Source organism: Pan paniscus, chromosome 7 (assembly GCF_029289425.2).
Source record: "Pan paniscus chromosome 7, NHGRI_mPanPan1-v2.0_pri, whole genome shotgun sequence".
NCBI classification, from domain to species: Eukaryota; Metazoa; Chordata; class Mammalia; order Primates; family Hominidae; genus Pan; species Pan paniscus.
The window spans coordinates 112072649-112093584 of record NC_073256.2 but is presented as its reverse complement, the minus strand read 5'-3'; the positions used below and the strand labels follow the sequence as shown (position 1 = coordinate 112093584).

Genomic DNA, 20936 nt, shown 5'->3' with positions numbered 1-20936 from the left:
AAGGCATGAGAATCGCTTAACTCAGTAGGTGGAGGTTGCAGTGAGCCAAAATCGCACCACTGCACTCCAGCCTGGGCAACAGCACAAGACTCTGTCTCAGGACAAAAAATATATATATATATATATATACACACACACACACACACACACACACGCATACATACATACATACATATATAATATATATGTATAAAATAGTGTGTAATGAACTTATCACTGTTTTCTTTTTTTTTTTTTTTTGAGACGGAGTCTCGCTCTGTCGCCCAGGCTAGAGTGCAGTGGCGCGATCTCGGCTGACTGCAAGCTCTGCCTCCCGGGTTCACGCCATTCTCCTGCCTCAGCCTCCCGAGTAGCTGGGACTACAGGTGTCACCACCACGCCCGGCTAATTTTTTTGTATTTTTAGTAGAGACGGGGTTTCACCGTGTTAGCCAGGATGGTCTCGATCTCCTCACCTTGTGATCTGCCCGCCTCAGCCTCCCAAAGTGCTGGGATTACAGGCGTGAGCCACCACACCCGGCCCTTATCACTGTTTTCTTAAAACTCTCTGGAAACAAAATAAAGAGATTTAAAAGCATCAGTGTCTAAATCAGACTGGAAGAACCTTCTTAATTTCACTTAGTTTGCCCTGTTAATAAAATTCATCTATGCAACCTCAAATTACATAAATCAAAAATCGTAATTTTTAGCAGCAGCCCCCGAAACCTACCCAGTGAAAATATACTGCCATGAAATGCACCATCAGAGTAAAGTATTGTTTTTGGTCCAACTAGTGAGCATAACAAAGTTAAATGCAATGTTTTATTAGAAGATCTCCCAGAAAATAGTTATATGCTAAAAAACAGGCCAGACTCGGTGGCTCACATCTATAATCCCAGCACGTTGGGAGGCAGAGGCGGGAGGATGGCTTGAGCCCAGGAGTTTTAGACCAGCCTGGCCTGGGCAACATGGCAAAACCCCATCTCTGTGAAAAATAGAAAAATCACCTGGGGCTGGGCGCAGTGGCTCACACCTGTAATCCCTGCACTGTGGGAGGCCAAAGAGAGCGGATCACTTGAGGCCAGGAGTTCAAGACCAACCTGGCCAACATGGTGAAACTCATTCTCTACTAAAAATCAAAAAAAAAATGAGCCCGGTGTGGTGGGGCATGCCTGTAATCCCAGCTACTCAGGAGGCTGAGGCAAGAGAATCACTTGAACCTGGGAGGCGGAGGATACAGTGAGCTGAGATCGCACCACTGCACTCCAGCCTGGGTGACAGAGCAAGACTCTGTCTCAAAAAAAGAAAAGAAAAATCAGACGGGCATGGTGGCACGCACTTGTAGTCTCAGCTACTCAGGAGGCTGAGGTGGGAGGATTGCTTGAGCCTGGGAGGCGGAGGTTGCAGTGAGCTGTGATTGAGCCACTGCACTCCAGCCTGGGTGACGGAGTGAGACCCTGTCTCCAAAAAAGTAAAAATAAATAAAAATAAAATAAAAAACAAACAAAAAGACAGAAAAAAAAAATCAGTCAATAGCCAGAGCCATTAAAAAAAAAAAAAAAAAAAAAAAGATACCTTGGCCAGGTGTGGTGGCTCACACCTGTAATTCCAAAGCTTTGGGAGGCTGAGGTGGGCAGATCACAAGGTCAGGAGTTCGAGATCAGCCTGGCTAACATGGTGAAACTCTGTCTCTACTAACAATACAAAAACTAGCTGGGCATGGTGGCAGGCGCCTGTAATCCCAGCTACTCGGGAGGCTAAGGCAGGAGAATTGCTCGAAGCCGGGAGGCAGAGGTTGCAGTGAGCTGAGATTGAGCCACCGCACTCCAGCCTGGGCAACAGAGTGAGACTCCATCTCAAAAAAAAAAAAAAGAGACCTCACTGTTACAAGTCAGAACAGTAGCTACCCTGTTGGGGGTTGAAGTAATGACTGGGAGAGAGAGCAAGATGGAGTCTTCTGGGTGCTGGTAATGATCTATTCCCTTTTTTAATTTTTTAGAGGTGGGATCTTACCATGTTGCTCAGGCTGGTCAAGTGATCCTCCCGCCTCAGCCCCTACCCCACCCAGTTAATTTTTAAAAATTTTTTGTAGGGATAGGGTCTCACTATGTTGCCCAGGCTGGACTTGAATTCCTGGGCTCAAGCAATCCTCCTGCCTTGGCCTCCTGAGTAGCTGGGACTACAGGCATGTGCCACCACACCTGGCTTACGTTCTATTTTTGATTTGGGCTCTGGTTCTACAGATGCGTGCCAGTTACCAAATAACTCTCTTAGCTCCAAACTCCCCTTTCTATCCTTTGCCTGGCAATGCTGGGCCTGGGACTCTGCAATCTACATTTCTGCTTTTCCTGTTGGTTCCCTATGAAGCTCTGCCAGTAGGAAATGGTAGAGGGAAAGTGCAAGCCTGGCTCCTTCCTCTTGCTTCCTGATGGCTTGAGGGTCCTGTAATCTCACCTCAAGGATGCTTCTTCACCCCAACAGGGCAATTACTTCCTATGGAAGCACCGGATGCAGCTGCAGTTTTTCCAACACTTCAAGAACCAGCTTCATCACATCTTCCAGCTCAAGAAACCCAAGACCAGCCAGCCATAGCCACATCCTCAGACGCCTGGGTCCCATTTCTGAAGGGCCCTACTTTTGAGCAAAGCTGATATTTCTGAGCTCAAAAGTCTGAGTATCAGCTCCGTGAGGTCCCTGTTCTACATTTCTGCATTTTAATAATTTCATCTTTTTCCCTAGCAGTTAACTGCTTTCTGCAGTTGCGATCTCTATGAAACTTTCAGGCTCATATCACCCTTTCGTTTAGCAAGTTAATGACTTTATACTTGGTTAACAATTTATATTAACTTCTCTCTGTCCAAATAACTTAAATATTGTATGCATCGGGGTTCCCATATGAGTGTATGGATGAAGAAAAGAGAGGTTTTAAGATACAATGCTATAAATACATTTATTCTCTTAAAAATCACCATTTCAAAATGCCATAATACCTTGTCACTTTGCTCCACTGAAAAGATATCTAGCAGGAATAGAGATATTGCTTGAAGAAACAGGAGATAGTGGCTATACTCCCACATCATCATAAATGTGTAAGTTGAAGCACTCATCAACAAGTAGCAAAACCTCTAGGGAAAACAAATGAAAGAAACTAAATATCAATAACTTTATTACAATAAAAGCCTATGAGACTGTTACCTCAAAGTTGTAGCTCTGTTACTCGTTCAACTTTAAGCTATATAATTATTGAAACTTTGTTTTTAAATCACATAATTATTATTAAATCCTTACAAAAACGACAAGAGCTCAAATAAGGCACTTGAGAGAAATCAACTACTTGTCCTTCAATGTTCAACATCACATTGAGAATTTCAGGAAGACAAAGGGGAAGAAAAAGAAAATTCAATATAATTTTCTTTCATCCCAAAAGAAGTAAAGCAATAAATATAAGAAAGGGTGGCATTTACTAGACCTGGCTGGTGAGCTTTTGTTATTGTGGAGGCAACTCCTTTTGCTGTGAAAATAACATTTCACTTCCATGGTGCTTCAAGTTTTAATAATTTCCTATTTTTCCCTTTGTTCCCTCAGTCCTGGTGGTGGTAGCTGCTTCCTGCAGTTGCGATCTCTATGAAACTTTCAGGCTCTATTACCCTTTCATTTAGCAAGTTAATGACTTTATACTTGGTTAACAATTTATGTTAACTTCTCTCTGTCCAAATAACTTAAATGCTGGTATTCATCAGGGTTCAGAACTTATTTTCCTAAGAACTTCATTTAAATAGTCTGCTTACATCTCAGCCTATTCCACAGCCCATGTCTTTGCTTTTTTCATTTCCTGTCAACAGAAGTATTATCTTTCCCCAATGCCTGTACTGTCAGCCATATTAAACTTTCAGCTGTTTTCCTCTGCTAAATACTAAACACAAGGGATGTCCTTGCCCTTGCCGAAAATCTGCCTGGCTAAGTCAATTCTGTCCTTCAAAATGTCATCTCCCATGTGATCCCTTGGCAAGTTACCAAGTCTGTGACAAATCCCATAACATATTCAACAACAGCCTCTCCTTCTTCTATGGACCTACTTTTAAATTCTGGATCCCTTCACTGGCTGTAGTGTCAAATGACCTTGCTCAGATAAGAACAGTGAAGAAGGACAATAAAGGTCAGTCAAGAAACCTAAGATAAGAACTGTGCTCTCTGAAACTAAGTCTTTCATACTCAGCTGACTATACTCAAGGATAAATTCCAGAGTCAGAAATATCTCAGCCATCAGCAGATAAAATAATTTTCCAGCATCCTGAATAAGATTAAGACCAGAGAACCGAATGTAAGAAATGGCAAACTTCCACCTGTTGGGCAAATAACACCAACTGCAAAGCACAGAAGGGCTCTGACATAAGCTTCTGCTCTTCCTGTCACCATAGCTATGCACAGGGCAAGGGTTCTGGAAGCCTTCTAACGTGGAACAAACAGAACTGTAATAACCAGACACCATCATCCCCAGAGAAATCAGTTCCAGAAAGCAATGAAGGCTCAAATCTAGACCCAGCCTAATTAATGTACTGGGCATTTGGAGATTGCTTCTGAGATTCTGGGGGAAACCTACAACATACTAAAACAAATTGTTAATTCCAAGGGTTGACTCTCAAACTACTCTAAGAGCATACAGTAAAAATATCTTAAAGATAGAACTATGTATCAAACACAACCTGGAGAGTTAGCAAAGTTATTCCTTTCCCTGAGCATTTTCAAGGTTCTGTGCAGTCTTGCCTACCCTGACCTTGCTTGCTGTGTCTCACAGGGCTTCACTTTCACTGTGCCTGTAGTGTGAACTTTTTACACATAGGATTTATGTGATACATCAAACAGGTTTCAATAATCAACCACAAATGTTTCTGAATGACTCCAGATAATTGCACAAAAGATTGAACTGAAGTTGGATATCCTGAGGCAACTGGGACCACGAAACTTAGCCTCAAGAATGGGAAGCAAAATACAAAATATGTGATTTTAATAAAGTACATGGGCCGGGCACAGTGGCTCACACCTGTAATCCCAGTACTTTGGGAGGCTGAAGCAGGCGGATCACCTGAGGTCAGGAGTTCGAGACCAGCCTGACCATGGAGAAACCCTGTCTCTACTAAAAATACAAAATTAGCTGGGCTTGGTGGCACAGGCCAGTAATCCCAGCTACTTGGGAGGCTGAGGCAGGAGAATCGCTTGAACCTGGGAGGCAGAGGTTGCAGTGAGCTGAGATCGTGCCATTGCACTCTAGCCTGGGCAACAAGAGCAAAACTCTGTCTCAAAAAAAAAAAAAAGAACATGTAGACCAGGCACAGTGGCTCACACCAGTAATCTCAGCGCTTTTCAGAGGTGAAGCCAGCTGAACTTCCTGGGTTGAGTGGGGACTTGGAGAACTTTTCTGTCTTACAAGAGGATTGTAAAATGCACCAATCAGCACTCTGTAGCTAGGATTGTAAAACGCACCAATCAGAGCTCTGTAGCTAGCAAGAGGATTGTAAAATGCACCAATCAGTGCTCTGTAATACGCACCAATCAGCGCTCTGTAAAATGCACCAATCAGCAGGATCCTAAAAGTAGCCAATCACAGGGGGGGATTGAAAAAAGGGCGCTCTGATAGGACAAAAATGGAACATGGGAGAGGACACATAAGGGAATAAAAGCTAGCCACGCCAGCCAGCAGTGGCAAACCACTTGGGTCCCCTTCCATGCTGTGGAAGCTTTGTTCTTTCGCTCTTCACAATAAACCTTGCTACCACTCACGCTTTGGGTCCATGCCATCTTTAAGAGCTGTTAACAGTCACCACAAGGGTCCGCGGCTTCATTCTTGAAGTCAGCGAGACCATGAACCCACTGGAAAGAACCAACTCCGGACACACTTTGGGAGGCCAAGGCAGGCGAATCACTTGAGGCCAGGAGTTCAAGACCAGCCTGGCCAACATGGTGAAACTCCGTCTCTACTAAAAATACAAAAATTAGCTGGGTGTGGTGACGTGCATCTGCAGTCCTGGCTGCTAGGGAGGCCGATACATGGTAATCGCTTGAACTTGGGAGGTGGAGGTTGCAGTGAGCTGAGATTGTCCCACTGTACTCCAGCCTGGGCAACAGAGCAAGAGACTCCGTCTCAAAAAAAAAAAAATTGCTAAACTACTACTCAGCGATGACAAGGAGCAAAGTATTCACATACAATAACTCACATGGATGTCAAGGGCATTATTAGGCTGAGTGAAAAAAGCTAATCTTAAAAGGTTACATGCTACATGATTTGATTCCATTTATATAACCTTTCAAGGTGACAAAATTATGATAGAGAATAGATCAGTGGTTGCCAGAGGTTTGGGTTACAGGAAGGATGTGATTATTAAGGTACACAGGATTTTCTTAGTGGTGACGGAAGAGTTCTATGTCTTGATTATGATGACAGTTACTCAAATTTATACGTGTGATAACAACTAATATGACTATACACCCACTTTCCACAAAAGCAGTATATGTAAAACCTGGTGAAATCTGAAGAAAGTCAGTGCCTGAATTAACAGTATTATATCAATGTCAATTTATTGACTTTGACAAGGTATTATGGTCATGCAAGATATTACTGGGGGAAGCTGGGTGAGGGGTCAAAAATGTAGTAAGCCTAGATCACGCCACCGCACTCCAGTCTGGGTGACAGAGCGAGTCCACGTCTCAAAGAAACAAAGAGATAAATATAAAGAAACTTAGGCAGTTCATTTTGCTATACCAAACTCTATTTTTTTTTTGGAGATGGAGTCTTACTCTGTTGCTCAGGCTGGAGTGCAGTGGTGTGATCTCAGCTCACTGCAACCCCCACCTCCGGGTTCAAGCGATTCTCCCACCTCAGCCTCCCAAGTAGCTGGGAGTACAGCTGTGCACCACCACACCCAGCTAATTTTTGTTATTTTTAATAGAGAGAGGGTTCGCCATGTTGGCCAGGCTGGTCTCGAACTCCTGACCTCACGTGATTTGCCTGCCTCAGCCTCCCAAAGTGCTGGGTAATATTATAGGTGTGAGCCACCACACCCGGCCTATACGAAACTCTTTTACTTAACAATTGAAAAACTATTCTTCCCTGACAGCTGTACAATCAAACAGGAAAATATTCAATCATAGACTCCCTGACTATTAAAGAAAATATACTCTTGGCCAGGCGCAGTGGCTCACGGCTGTAGTCCCAGCCCTTTGGGAGGCTGAGGCGGGTGGATCATTTGAGTTCAGGAGTTCGAGGCCAGCCTGGCCAACATAGTGATACCCCGTCTCTACTAAAAATACAAAAATTAGCTGGGTGTGGTGCTGGGTGCCTGTAATCTCAGCTACACAGGAGGCTGAGGCAGGAGAATCGCTTGAGCCCGGGAGGCAGAGGTTGCAGTGAGCAGAGATCACGCCATCACACTCCAGCCTGGGCAACAGATAGCAAGACTCTGTCTAAAAAAAAAAGAAAATATACTCTTGTGCAGAAAGATCTTTATACAAATACAACATAAAGGAAGATCACAAAGCTGAAATGTGTTCATGTTATTTTACATGCAAAAAAGGAAATGCTAGTTATAAAAATGAAATAATAAAGTTTGCTATGCTCAGGACATTTGTCACCACTGAAAGGAGAAAAGAATAGCACATTTTTTCAGAGATTTTTATAAAGGACCCATAAGTGCATCCTGTTTCCTGGACAACCAGGTTTAATAATCTCTGCTCTCTTTTTCTAGCCAGTAATTCTTAACCCCAGATAAGAAGACTATCAAAGGACTGTTACAATTCAGTCAATTTCAATATAACTGGTTGCCCCTATAATCATTTTATGCATTTTAAATCATTATTCTTTTTCTTTTTGGAGACAGGGTCTCTCTGTCGCCCAGGCTAGAAGGCAGTGGCGTGATCTCAGCTCACTACAACCTCCGCCTCCCAGGTTCAAGGGATCGTCCCACCTCAGCCTCCTAAGTAGCTGGGATTACAGGCGTGTGCCACCACACCTGGCTAATTTTTGAATTTTTATTAGAGATGAGGTTTCACCATGTTGGCCAGGCTGGTCTCAAACTCCTGACCTCAGGTGGTCCGCCCCTCTCAGCCTCCCACAGTGCTGGGATTATAGGCATGAGCCACCATGTCTGGCCTAAAATCATTAGCCTGAGACAGACTCCACAGGCTTCTTCCAACTGCCAAAAGGGCTGTGGCAACAACAATAACAATAACAATGTAAGAATCTAAACTACCGGGGACAGTCTCCTGAAATTTTATCAACCTACCTATACCTCAATCACAGAAAACATGAGAAGAAACAGAATATGCAGTGTTGCCATTCAAGTTAACACTCCTGTCATTTGTGGTCACTCTTTACATCTTGTTTAATATATCTTTAAATCATGGTGATTGAAGGCCATCAATGTTCCAGAAGTCCGAGAAGTGATAAAATAACAGGGGAACAGATTTTCAAAATAAGATATTTTTCATATATTTGTCAAGTTAACTATATTAAAATGATAAAACATCTCCTTTCTCCTAATTTACTGTTAATCAGATTACAGAGTAACAGTGTTGTAAGAAAACTACCTAACTATATCTTTTATTATGTAGTAACCAGGCTTCATTAAATATGATTTAATTCTTACTAGGACTAAAATTTATTTGCTATTATGTACCACATTTGCAATACATCAGAATTAGCTGCAACAGATAAAATAGATTTGTATCTTACCTCTCCATAAGTATTTAAGTTGCTTTTTAAATAGCCTGTAAGTGCAGCAATTTGGCATGCAAAATATGGTAGTGCCCAGTTTTCTCTTAAAGGAATGGAGTATTCAATTCTTGTTGTATCTACCCTAAAATAAACCACAGATGAACAGTAAAAATAAGACATTATATTTGTGTTACACTATACTTTTCGAAGTACTTTAACACAAATCTCATTGTTCTCCATAACAATCCTGTGAGGTAGGCATAGCCAGATCCACCATTGTCCTTTTTTTTTTTTTTTTTTTTTTTGAGATGGAGTCTCGCTCTGTCGTCTAGGCTGGAGTGCAGTGGCACGATCTCAGGTCACTGCAACCTCTGCCTCCAGGATTCAAGTGATTCTCCTGCCTCAGCCTCCTGCGTAGCTGGGATTACAGGCGCACGTCACCACACCCGGCTAATTTTTATATTTTTAGTAGAGACAGGGTTTCACCATGTTGTCTCAAACTCCTGACCTCAGGTGATCCACCCGCCTCGACCTCCCAAAGTGCTGGGATTACAGGCATGAGCCACCGCACCCAGCCCAGATCCACCATTGTCTATACAGCATCTTTGAGCAAATTAATAGGGTCTCAACCCCGGCCCCCGCTGCCCCCAAGAAGCTGCAGAGCTACTGTGCACTACTTGGTGAAACAGATGGGCCTCTGTGAGAGATTGAAGAAGGCATGCCTTCTCTGGACAGACCCCATGCTAAGGTACACAGCTTGTTGCACAGAGTACCCCAGATTTCAGCCCCACCCTCCCTTCCCTTAACCAGATGGCTACCCTTCACTAGAGTGTACAATCTGTACCACATAATTAGCAGCATGGTAGATCCAAAGTTCTTATTCCCCTTTACAAAAGGAGTATGAAGTTCAGAAATGTAAGGTAACTTAATCAAAGCCATCCAGCTAGTAGGTGGCATAATTGGGATTAAAATGCTTATCTTTTGATATCTAATTCAATAATCTTTTCAGTCAGCAGGTTCCCCAGAATTAATATCACAGTCTTATATGTGATATACTTAGAGACTTTTGAAAATTCCCAGAATCAGAAATATAGGAATGTCAGGCCGGGCACGGTGGATCATGCCTGTAATCCTAGCAATTTGGGAGGCTGAGGCAGGTGGATCACTTAAGTTCAGGAGTTCCAGACCAGCCTGGCCAACATGGTGAAACCCGTCTTTACTAATAACACAAAAATTAGCCTGCCGTGGTGGCGCGTGCCTGTAGTACCAGCTACTTGTTAGGCTGAGGCAGGAGAATCACTTGAACCTGGGAGGTGGAGGTTGCAGAGAGCAGAGATCGCACCACTGCACTCCAGGCTGGGTGACACAGCAAGACTCTATTTCAAAAAAATGAAAAAGAAATATAGGAATGTCTTTGTAGCTTCCTCCTAAATTTCTCCTCAATTTTCATTGAGAGCTTGCTGTGTTGTGTGCATATCCACATACCACAAGGGGACTACCTATCCAGCAATCATAGAATTTGGCTCTCTTACACTCAATAGCTATTTTCTACACAAAAATAAAGGTGCTATTGTTTTTTTGAAAATTTATGAAAATTGCTGCCTAACTTTCCTAAGTAATAATGATGAACATACTTGAATGTTAACTTGGTTCCCTCAAAGGCCAAGTAACACACTCCTGAATACTGGTATCAGAGTTGGTAATTATATTTCCAATTACACCAATCAGGAACTACTGAATTGTTTGCAAATAATCAAAATTACAAATGTTACATCCTCACAGACCAAGAAGATAAAGTTGCAACAGCAATAAATCCAACCAGGCTCGGCACGTTATCACAGCCAAAAGAAACAAACACATACTTCAAAATGCCATGAAAACAAAGGAACAAAACATTTCTGAGAAAGCAGTTTTCTCCTTATATAATAGCAGCATACATAATAAATCTTAAAAATCATTTTTACTCATCTCTTTTCCTAGTCTCAGACCTCTAAGCACTAATAACTTTTTTCCTATTCCCTCCCCAATTGCTGGAGTAGAGTGACACGATCACGGCTCACTGCAGCCTCGACCTCCCAGGCTCAGATGATCCTCCCACCTCAGTATCCCCAAGTAGCTGGGATTACAGGCACATGCCACCATGCTCATCTAATTTTTTGTATTTTTAGTAGAGCCAGTGTTTTGCCACGTTGCCCAGGCTGGTCTCAAACTCCTGGGTTCAAACAATCTGCCTGCCTTGGCTTCCCAAAGTGCTGGGATAACAGGTGTGAGCTACCACGCCCAGTAGCACAATGTACTTTCTTTTCTTTTTTTTTTTTTGAAACGGAGTCTTGCTCTGTCGCCCAGGCTGGAGTGCAGTGGTGCAATCTCAGCTCACTACAATCTCCACCTCCCAAGGTTCAAGTGATTCTCCTGCCTCAGCCTCCTGAGTACCTGGGACTACAGGTGCCTGCCACCACGCCTGGCTAATTTTTTGTATTTTTAGTAGAGATGAGGTTTCACTATGTTGGCCAGGCTGGTCTTGAACTCCTGACCTCGTGATCCACCTGCCTCGACCTCCCAAAGTGTTGGGATTACAGGCTTGAGCCACCGCACTTTCTTATGTCAAGTCATCTGCAGCCCTCTCTGTGAGTCTTCAAAATTATATTTTGACCATTTTCTGTTTAGCACAACAGTTCAGTAGCTAAGCAAAAACAAAAGAATTTCCTAGGAAGAAAGAGATAAAAACAGGGTAAAAAATAATTACACTTAAATATTTTTGTTCTTGTCAATATATGTAACAATACTAATCACTATTATAAAAAATCAAGGATCTCCATTGCCCTATAATCCATTCAAGTATTTATCCCTTATATAAATATTTTACAGAATCAAAACTCTTCAATTAATTTACATTCTGCTTTTTAAACTTAAATGTATTTTGCATGTTTTCCCTTCTTCATACTTATTCTTTTTTGAAAAATATTTTATTATAAAAGCAGTATATGTTTGTTAAAGAAATATTAGAAAATGTATACAAACAAAAAGAAGAAAAATCTTAAAACACCTATAATCTCATCCATTCAGAGGCCAACATTGTTAAATTTTCTGCCATAGCTTAGCCAGTACAGTACGATAAGGAAAAGAAACACAAGGAATCAAGTTGCAAAGGAAAGTAAAACTGTCAGGTTTTTTTTTTTTTGCAGAAGATACTGTGTACATAGAAAACCCTCAAGAATCTTCAAAAGCCGGGCACTGTGGCTCACGCCTGTAATCCCAGCACTTTGGGAGGCCGAGGTGGGCGGATCATGAGGTCAGGAAATCGAGACCATCCTGGCTAACATGGTGAAACCCTGTCTCTATTAAAAATACAAAAAAATTAGCCGGGCATGGTGGCGACCACCTGTAGTCCCAGCTACTCCGGAGGCTGAGGCAGGAGAATGGCGTGAACCGGGGTGGTGGAGCTTGCAGTGAGCCAAGATCACGTCGCTGCACTCCAGCCTGGGTGACAGAGTGAGACTCCGTCACACACAAAAAAAAAAATCGTAAAAAAACACTAAAACTAATAAATGAATTTAGCGAGGCTGTGGGCTACAAGGTTTCTATTTTTTTTTTTTTTTTTTTTTTTTTGAGATGGAGTCTCACTCTGTCACCCAGGCTGGAGTGCAGTGACACAATCTCGGCTCACTGCAACTTCCCCCTCCTGGGTTCACACCATTCTCCTGCCTCAGCCTCCTGAGTAGCTGGGACTACAGGCGCGTGCCACCATGTCCGGATAATTTTTGTATTTTTAGTAGAGAGGGGGTTTCACCATGTTGGCCAGGATGATCTCCTCGATCTCTTAACCTCATGATCCGCCTGCCTAAGCCTCCCAAAGTGCTGGGATTACAGGCGTGAGACCCTGCCCCCAGCAATCTAAGCTTTTAAAATGGGCAAAATACTTAGACATTTCACAAAATGCTTGAATGACCAATAAACACATGAAAAGGTACCCAATATCATTAATCATCAGGGAAATACAAGAATATAGACGACATGGAACTCTCACACAATTTTGATAGAAAAATAGAATGGTACGATCACTTTAGAAAACAGTTTGGCAGTATCTTAAAAGTTAAATATACACCTGCCATATGACCTAGCCATTCTACCCAAAAGAAATGAAAGCATATGTCCCCACAAAACTGGAAACTACCCAAATGTCCATCAGTATCTGAATAAATGCACTATGATATATCCACACTATGTAATAGAACTTAGTGATAAAAAAGAATGAACTATTAATATAACCAACGTACATGAACACCAAAATTATGCTGAGTAAAAAAAGCCGGAGCCCCACCACCAAAAAGTATATGCTGTATGACTCCATTAATATATAATTCTAGAAAACACAAACTAATCTATAGAGATGAAAGCAAATTATGCTGGGCATGCTTGCTCACACCTGTAATCCCAGCCCTTTGGGAGGCTGAGGCGTGTGAATCGTTTGAGCCCAGGAGTTCGAGATCAGCCTGGGCAACATGGTGAAACCCCATCTCTACTAAAAATACAAAAATCAGCTGGCCGTGGTGGTGCGCACCTGTAATCGCAGCTACTTGGGAGGCTGAGGCAGGAAGTGCTTGAACCCGGGAGGCAGAGGCTGCAGTGAGCCGAGATCATGCCACTGCACTCCAGCTTGGGCGACAGAGTGAGACTCAGTCTCAAAAAATAAATAAATAAATAAATAAGAAACCAGACACAGGTTTCCTGGGAACAACAGCATAGTAGTGGTGGTTGGGTAAGAAAAGAGGGAGGTCCCGGGCATGGTGGCTCACGCCTGTAATGCCAGCACTTTGGGAGGCTGAGGCAGGTGGATCATGAGGTCAAGAGATCGAGACCATCCTGGCCAACATAGTGTAACCCCGTCTCTACTAAAAATACAAAAAAATAGCCGGGCGTGGTGGCGGGCGCCTGTAGTCCCAGCTACTTAGGAGGCTAAGGCAGGAGAATGGTGTGAACCCAGGAGGCGGAGCTTGCAGTGAGCCGAGATCACGCCACTGCACTCCAGCCTGGGCAACAGAGTGAGACTCTGTCTCAAAAAAAAAAAAAAAAAAAAGAAAGAAAGAAAAGAGGGAGGTATTAGAAAGGAAATTTTGGAGACTGGGCCTAGTGGCTCATGCCTGTAATCCCGGCACTTTGGGAGGCTGAGGCAGGCAGATCACTTGAGGTCAGGAGTTTGAGACCAGCCTGGCCAACATGGTGAAACCCAGTCTCTACTAAAAATATAAAAATTAGCCAGGCATGGTGGCACGTCTATAACCCCAGCTACTCAGGAGGCTGAGGCAGGAGAATTGCTTGAACCTGGGAGGTGGAGGTTGCAGTGAGCTGAGATTGTGCCACTGCACTCCAGCCTGGGTGACAGAGTGAGATCCTGTCTCAAAAAAAAAAAAAAAAAAAAAAGGAAATTTTGGGTAGTGATGGATATGTTTATTATATTGATTGTGTTGATGATTTTGTGGGTATATTCAAATGCCGAAATTGATCAAATTGGACACTCTAAGTATGTCCAGTTCATTCTATGTCAATTATACCTCAATAAAGCTGTTAAAAAAGCATTAAAATAGTTATTCACATATACATTCATAGAAGATAGGTTTGCATATATATATATACACACACACACACACACAGATACACATATATATGCAAAAACAGGATCACATGTGAGAGTCAAATGAAACAAAAGCTGCAAGGAAGTTAGCAGTGCCTAGAACCTAGTAAACATTCAGTATTATAGCAAATCTTAGCTCTTTTCTAATTCTCTAACAAACTATTTTTAACTTAACAATATATTATGAACATCTTTCCAAGATACACATGTCAATAAACATACTTCAAGAACAGTTAATGACCATGACACACCATCGTGTAGATCTACTATAATCTAACCAATTTCCTATTGTTATACACTTTGTTTCCAACTTTGTCTATGACAAATAATTTTTTAAAACATGAACCACGCGAGGCACAGTGACTTTGGGAGGCCAAGGCAGGTGGATCACTTGAGGCCAGGAGTCCAAGACCAGCCTGGCCAACATGATGAAACCCCATCTCTACTAAAAATACAAGAATTAGCTGGCTGTGGTGGTGCACGGCTGTAGTCCCAGCTACTCAAGAGGCTGAGGCATGAGAATCACTTGAACCCACTAGGCAGAGGTTGCAGTGAACTGAGATTGCACCACTGCACTACAGCCTGGGTGATAGAGCAAGACTTGGTCAAAAACAAACAAACAAAAAACATGAACCAATATTTTTATATAGTAATTATTGATTTCATTGTTTAAGCTCATTAATCCATCTGAAATTTATCTTAATGTATGTGCAATAAGGATTTATTTTCCAGATTTGGTTGTCCCAATACCATTTAATGAACATGATGTCTTCTGTAGGGAATAGAGAAGTTCTTCTTCAAAGTTTCTTAATCCATAAAGGGTTTATCATTCCCTGGTTAAATGTTTGTATGTGTATATTCCAAGGCTGCTCCAACTTGTTCTGGTAGGTTGAGATAAGGCTAAATGAGTCCCAAATTAGGATGCATGCCATTCCTTATTTGGAAACCCCTCTGACCTCTTATCACTAACTTCCTCTTTTCTTTGTCCTCTTTCCCTTCTCCCTATTTAGGAAAGTTTTAAATTATTCGCCAATCGAGTTAAGTTTAGAGTGTGAGGTCCCATCCCAGTCAATGGGAACGGGACACAGCTCTAGGGGGTTGCATCAGGATGTAAAGGTTATAAATGTCCTCCACTCCTTTGTTCAGTGTGTTCTCGTGGCTGGACTGCTGATGAGTGCACCCTTTCTGCAGAAAGTAAACTAGCCTTGCTGAGGGACCTTTGTCTCAATGTTGATTTCTTTGCAACATTGAACTCCTGTGCCCAACATCTTCTAAAGCAGCAGCCCCCAACCTTTTTGGCACCAGGGACTGGTTTTCTGGAAGACAATCCATGGATGTGGGGTGATATGGTTTGGCTGTGTTCCCACCCAAATCTAATCTTGAATGTAGCTCCCACAATTCCCAAGTGTTGTGGGAGGGAGCCAGTGGGAGGTAATTGAATCATGGGGGCAAGTCTTTCCCGTGCTATTCTCGTGATAGTGAATAAGTCTCACAAGATCTGATAGCTTTATAAAGAGGAGTTTCTCTGCATAAGCTCTCTTCTCTTGTCTGCTACCATGTGAGACGTGCCTTTCACCTTCTGCCATGATTGTGAGGCCTCTCCAGCCACAAGGAACTGAGTCCATTAAACCTTTTTCTTTTGTAAATTTCCCAGTCTTGGGTATTTCTTTATCAGCAGTGTGAAAACAGACTAATACAGGGGAGTTGGGGAGATGGTTTGGGGATGAAATTGTTCCACCTCAGATCATCAGGCATTAGTTAGATTCTCATAAGGAGCACACAACCTAGATCCCTCAAATGCGCAGTTCACAATAGGGTTCGTGCTCCTATGAGAATATAATGCCTCTGCTGATCTGACAGGAGGCGGAGCTCAGGCAGTAATGCAAGCAATGGGGAGTGGCAGTAAATACAGATAAATCTGCAGTTGTCATCATCATCATCATCGTCATCATCATCATCATTGTCACTGCTGCTGCTGCTGCCACTCACCTCCTGCTGTGAGGCCAGGTTCCTAACAGGCCTCTGATGGGTACTGGTCTGTGGCCTGGGAGTTGGGAATCCCTGTTCTAAAGATTACCTATTTTCATATAATATTATCCCAAAAAATTTTTTTGAAAGGTAACTTTCTAAAAGACAAACAAGAAATTCACATATCATAAGGTAAGAGGTGGGGCAGAAGGACCCCAGCAACCACTCCATCAGCCCAGGACCAGGAAGCTGAACTCAGTAGTTCCCTTCCCAAAGGTTTACCTACCACCCCTACCCAACTCACATATTAGTGCAGTCAAATCTTTAAAACTCTGCACCAGAAACACAAGGTAGGTGTCTGGAATACAGATGGGAAGAATCCTTCTCCAGTGTCTGCTGCACAAACTGAGTAGGATCTCTGCCAGCCATTCCCTGCACCCACAAGTGACATCCTGGACAAGCCTCCCCTTTACCACCTCCCTCGACACCTATGCTACTCACTCTCTTCCCCTGACAATGCGTGGTGGGAGTAAGAACCAGAAGGCTAACAGTGGGAGGTGACAAAATCAAATGAGACCCACTTTTTTCCTGCAGTAGCAGAGTCTGACAGATTGTAGCACAAACTAACAGTTCAAAACAGTAATTAGATCAATTTTGGAGTCCACAGACCTGCTGATACATTCACAGGGTTCTGCAACTTCTCTTTGAGTTTAATTTCGTGTCTTCATTTTAATGTTTAGAAACATCATAGTATAGGCCCAGCGCGGTGGCTCACGCCTGTTATCCCAGCACTTTGGAAGGCCGAGGCGGGTGGATCATGAGGTCAGGAGATCGAGACCATCCTGGCTAACATGGTGAAACCCCATCTCTACTAAAAATACAAAAAAAATTAGCCGGGCATAGTGGCAGGCACCTATAGTCCTAGCTACTTGGGAAGCTGAGGCAGAAGAATGGCGTGAACCCGGGAGGCAGATCTTGCAGTGAGCCGAGATCACGCCACTGCACTCCAGCCTGGGCAACAGAGCGAGACTCTGTCTCAAAAAAAAAAAAAAAAAAAAAAGAACCATCATAGTATAAACACTATACATCACATGGATGACCCCCATGGAACTCACTATTGCCAAAGACTTCAGTGCTCACTTTCGTGTGGTGTTAACATCTAGTTGGCAATGCGGTACCACTTTAATTGGTTTGGGCTAATCAGAAAAAAATGACAGTCTTAATAATAAATGATACATTGCCAAATAAAAACAAAACAATCACCCAGGTACAGTGGCTCATGTCTGTAATCCCAACACTTTGGGAGGCTTAGGTAGGCAGATCGCTTGAGCCCAGGAGTTCGAGACCAGCCTGGGCAGCATGGCGAGACCCCACCTTTACTAAAAAAAGCAGGGCGTGGTGGTGTACACCTGTTATCCAGCTACTAGAGAAGCTAAGATGGGAAGATCACCTGAGTCTAGGGAGGTTGATGATGCAGTGAGCTATGATCACACCACTGCACTTGAGCCTGGGTGATGGGAGTGAGACTCTGTCTCAAAAAACCCGAAACAACAGCAACAAAAAAAAACCAATGTTCTGATCACTATGGTAAAAAAAAAATTGTTTGTAGTAGACTAACAGAGCCAAAATGATGAGAACTGAGTCATTCACAGCACCCAGTTGTACAGGTGTATTACAGTTGCAAGGACCTGCTAACCTTGTCTCCAAGAAAGAAAGAAAAAGAAAGAAAGAAAGCAAGAAAAGAAACGAATGAACCTGTTGCTACACTGGTATCACATTTACACTGAGGGTTTGCAATTTGGTTTCGGTAAAATATCACTTTTACATAAATTAGTATTTTCAAGTAATATTTTACTGGTTTATTATTTTATTGGTAAATTAGTTTCAATTTTATAGCACATTTAAGTATAAGGAGCTTTACCTAGTTTTATGTTTTATATTTAAGTAGCATTATAATTCAAATTATTTAAGTCAACACATGAATCCATGAGAATAACTTAAGTTTTAAATATCTATAACTGAAGTTTGAGAAACAAGGAGTTAGATGACATATGTCTAAGTTTGTCATGTCAATATGTAATATGTGAAAGCTGAAAACCACCTGTACAATGTCAATACAATGGCTGCACATTCCCTTGTACTAATGTATTACAACTTACCTAACCATTCTCCTCTGATTTTTTATATTATTACAAATGACTATATTACTATTATAAATTATAAATGTATTGTTTTTTAAATCATTACAAACAAGCTGGGCATGGTGGCTCACGCCTGTAATCCCAGCACTTTGGGAGGCCAAGGCAGGTGAATCGCCTAAGTTCAGGAGTTCAAGACCAGCCTGGCCAATATGGTGAAACCCTGTCTCTACTAAAATACAAAAATTAGCTGGGCATGGTGGTGGGTGCCTGTAATCCCAGCTACTCAGGAGGCTGAAGCAGGAGAATCACTTAAACCCAGGAGGTGGACATTGTAGTGAGCCAAGCTCGCACCCCTGCACTTTAGCCTGGGCAACAGAGCCAGACTCCACCTGAAAAAAAAAAAAAAATGGCCAGGCATGGTGGCTCACGCCTGTAATCCCAGCATGTTGGGAGGCTGAGGTGGGCAGATCACCTGAGGTCGGTAGTTTGAGACCAGCCTGACCAACATGGAGGAACCCTGTCTCTACTAAAAACACAAAATTAGGTGGGCGTGGTGGCTCATGCCTGTAGTCCCAGCTACTCGGGAGGCTGAGGCAGGAGAATCACTTGAACCTGGGAGGCAGAGGTTGCGGTAAGCCGAGATCGCATCATTGCACTCTAGCCTGTGAAACATGAGTGAAACTCCGTCTCAAAAAAAAAAAATTTTTATTACAAACAATGCTACAATACATAAATCCAAGTAACAAACTCTTTCCTTCTTTTTGAATTACTTCCTTGGAATAAAACGGAATTCCTGGGAGAAACTGCTCCCTAAAATTGAAAAAACTTATATCTCCACCAGCAGCCTGAGTATACCAACATCATCACCACAGAATCAGTATCATGTGTTCCATTATTGTCTGCCAATTGTATCTCTGGGACATGTACATTTCCTTGCATCTTATTCCTTAATTGTTACCATTGTACAACTGTACAATGTTACAATGTACAGTTGCTTTTTTGCCAAAGATTAAATTTAATACAGACTTTTAATCAAACATATTTTCAGCACTCCTCAAATATAAAGCTGTTTCCCCTGAAAGTGAAACCTAGGTATGTATTTGTAGATGAGAAGATCACTGGGGAACAAGACAATTTCCACATTGCTTCTACGTGGAGCCTGGACTTTGTCAGTCCATTTTGGTGGCAAGTCTTCAAAGGGAGTCACTCACCTCTGATTTTTTCCCCCTATCTGTACAATGCCGTTTCCTGAAATCTCTTTGAATTTTCTAGTATACCTACACCTTTTAGTTTGAACAAACAGGAACGATTTTATAACCCTGCTTTCCCCTTCCAGTGTTAAGGAACAAGTAACATAAAATACCATTAAGAACACGAATAATCATAATATAATGGAATGACTTTAATATCTTTTTATACTTTTCTAAGAAGTCATATATAAATAAAAGCTATAAAGCTGATGAATAAAGAGACAGCATATTCTTTCATGGCATTAAAATGTATTTTGCAGTATAAGATACATACCAATAAAATATAAACAAAAAGCAAACAAACGCATTTTTTAAAACTTAGCTATTAAGAACATTTCAATTGTCAAAAGATACATTTGAGTAGAATATACCAGGTCAATTTTTCTATTTAACTTCTACTCCAGCAATACAGCATACATCAGTGACATCAAATAAGGCAGTCAGACTTCTGTTTATTTTATTTCTTACAATTCTCACTAAGATCTCTAAAGAGAGTCTTATTCTTTTTTTTAAGTAGCATAAGAGAGTCTTATTCTTTGAAACCATTATGTTTACATGAGAAAGTATCTTTTCCTCTTCAAATATGAAGACAGATATAGGGATTACATGAAATTAATAGCAAAGTTAATTGAATGTGGTAGCCAGCCTCCAAGACGGTCCCAATGATTCCTGCCTCCTGGTATTAATATCCTGTGTTGTCACCTCCCACACTGTACCAGGGGTCTGTGCAACTGACAACATATGGCAGAGTGATGTTATATCATTTCTAAGATGAGGTTATAACAGATACCTGGCTTCCATTGTGGCACACTCTCTCATACTCTCTTGGATCATTCACTGTAAGGGAGACCAGCTGCCAAGTTGCATGCTGCCCTATGGAGAGGCCCATATGTAAGAAATTAAGGCCTCCCTGGCCAAAAGCCAGTAAGGTACTGGGCCTCTGGGAAATGGCCACATGAGTGAGCTTGGAAGCAGATGCTTCAGCCCAGCCAGGCCTTCAGACGACACAGTACAAGCCAACATCATAACTGAAACCTCATGAGAGACCCTGAGCTAGAACCACCAATCTAAACCTCTTGGGATTCCTGACCCACAGAAATATGTGAGATGTTTGTTGTTTTAAGCTGTTAAATTTCGGGTGATCTGTTATGCAGCAATAACTAATACATCACACAATCAAAAAAGCAATCCTTTTATTTTTATTTATTTTGAAACAGACTCTCACTCTGTCACCCTGGCTGGAGTGCAGTGGCATGATCT

At 42.1% G+C, this 20936-nt stretch overlaps 1 protein-coding gene across 3 annotated transcripts in view; it reads right to left on the bottom strand.

Annotated features, from left to right (window-relative positions):
- DPY19L4 (dpy-19 like 4) overlaps window positions 1–20936 on the bottom strand; it is a 75721-nt gene that overhangs the window by 28940 nt on the left and 25845 nt on the right. For 2 of the 3 annotated variants that reach the window (XM_034966362.4, XM_055116740.3), the window contains 2 exons: window positions 8704–8827; window positions 2969–3103 (listed from right to left, as the gene is read on the bottom strand). In XM_034966362.4, the coding sequence (XP_034822253.3) occupies window positions 2969–3103; window positions 8704–8827 (259 nt within the window). The remainder of the gene's footprint in view (window positions 1–2968; window positions 3104–8703; window positions 8828–20936) is intronic. The other variant, XM_034966364.4, reaches the window with a different exon arrangement.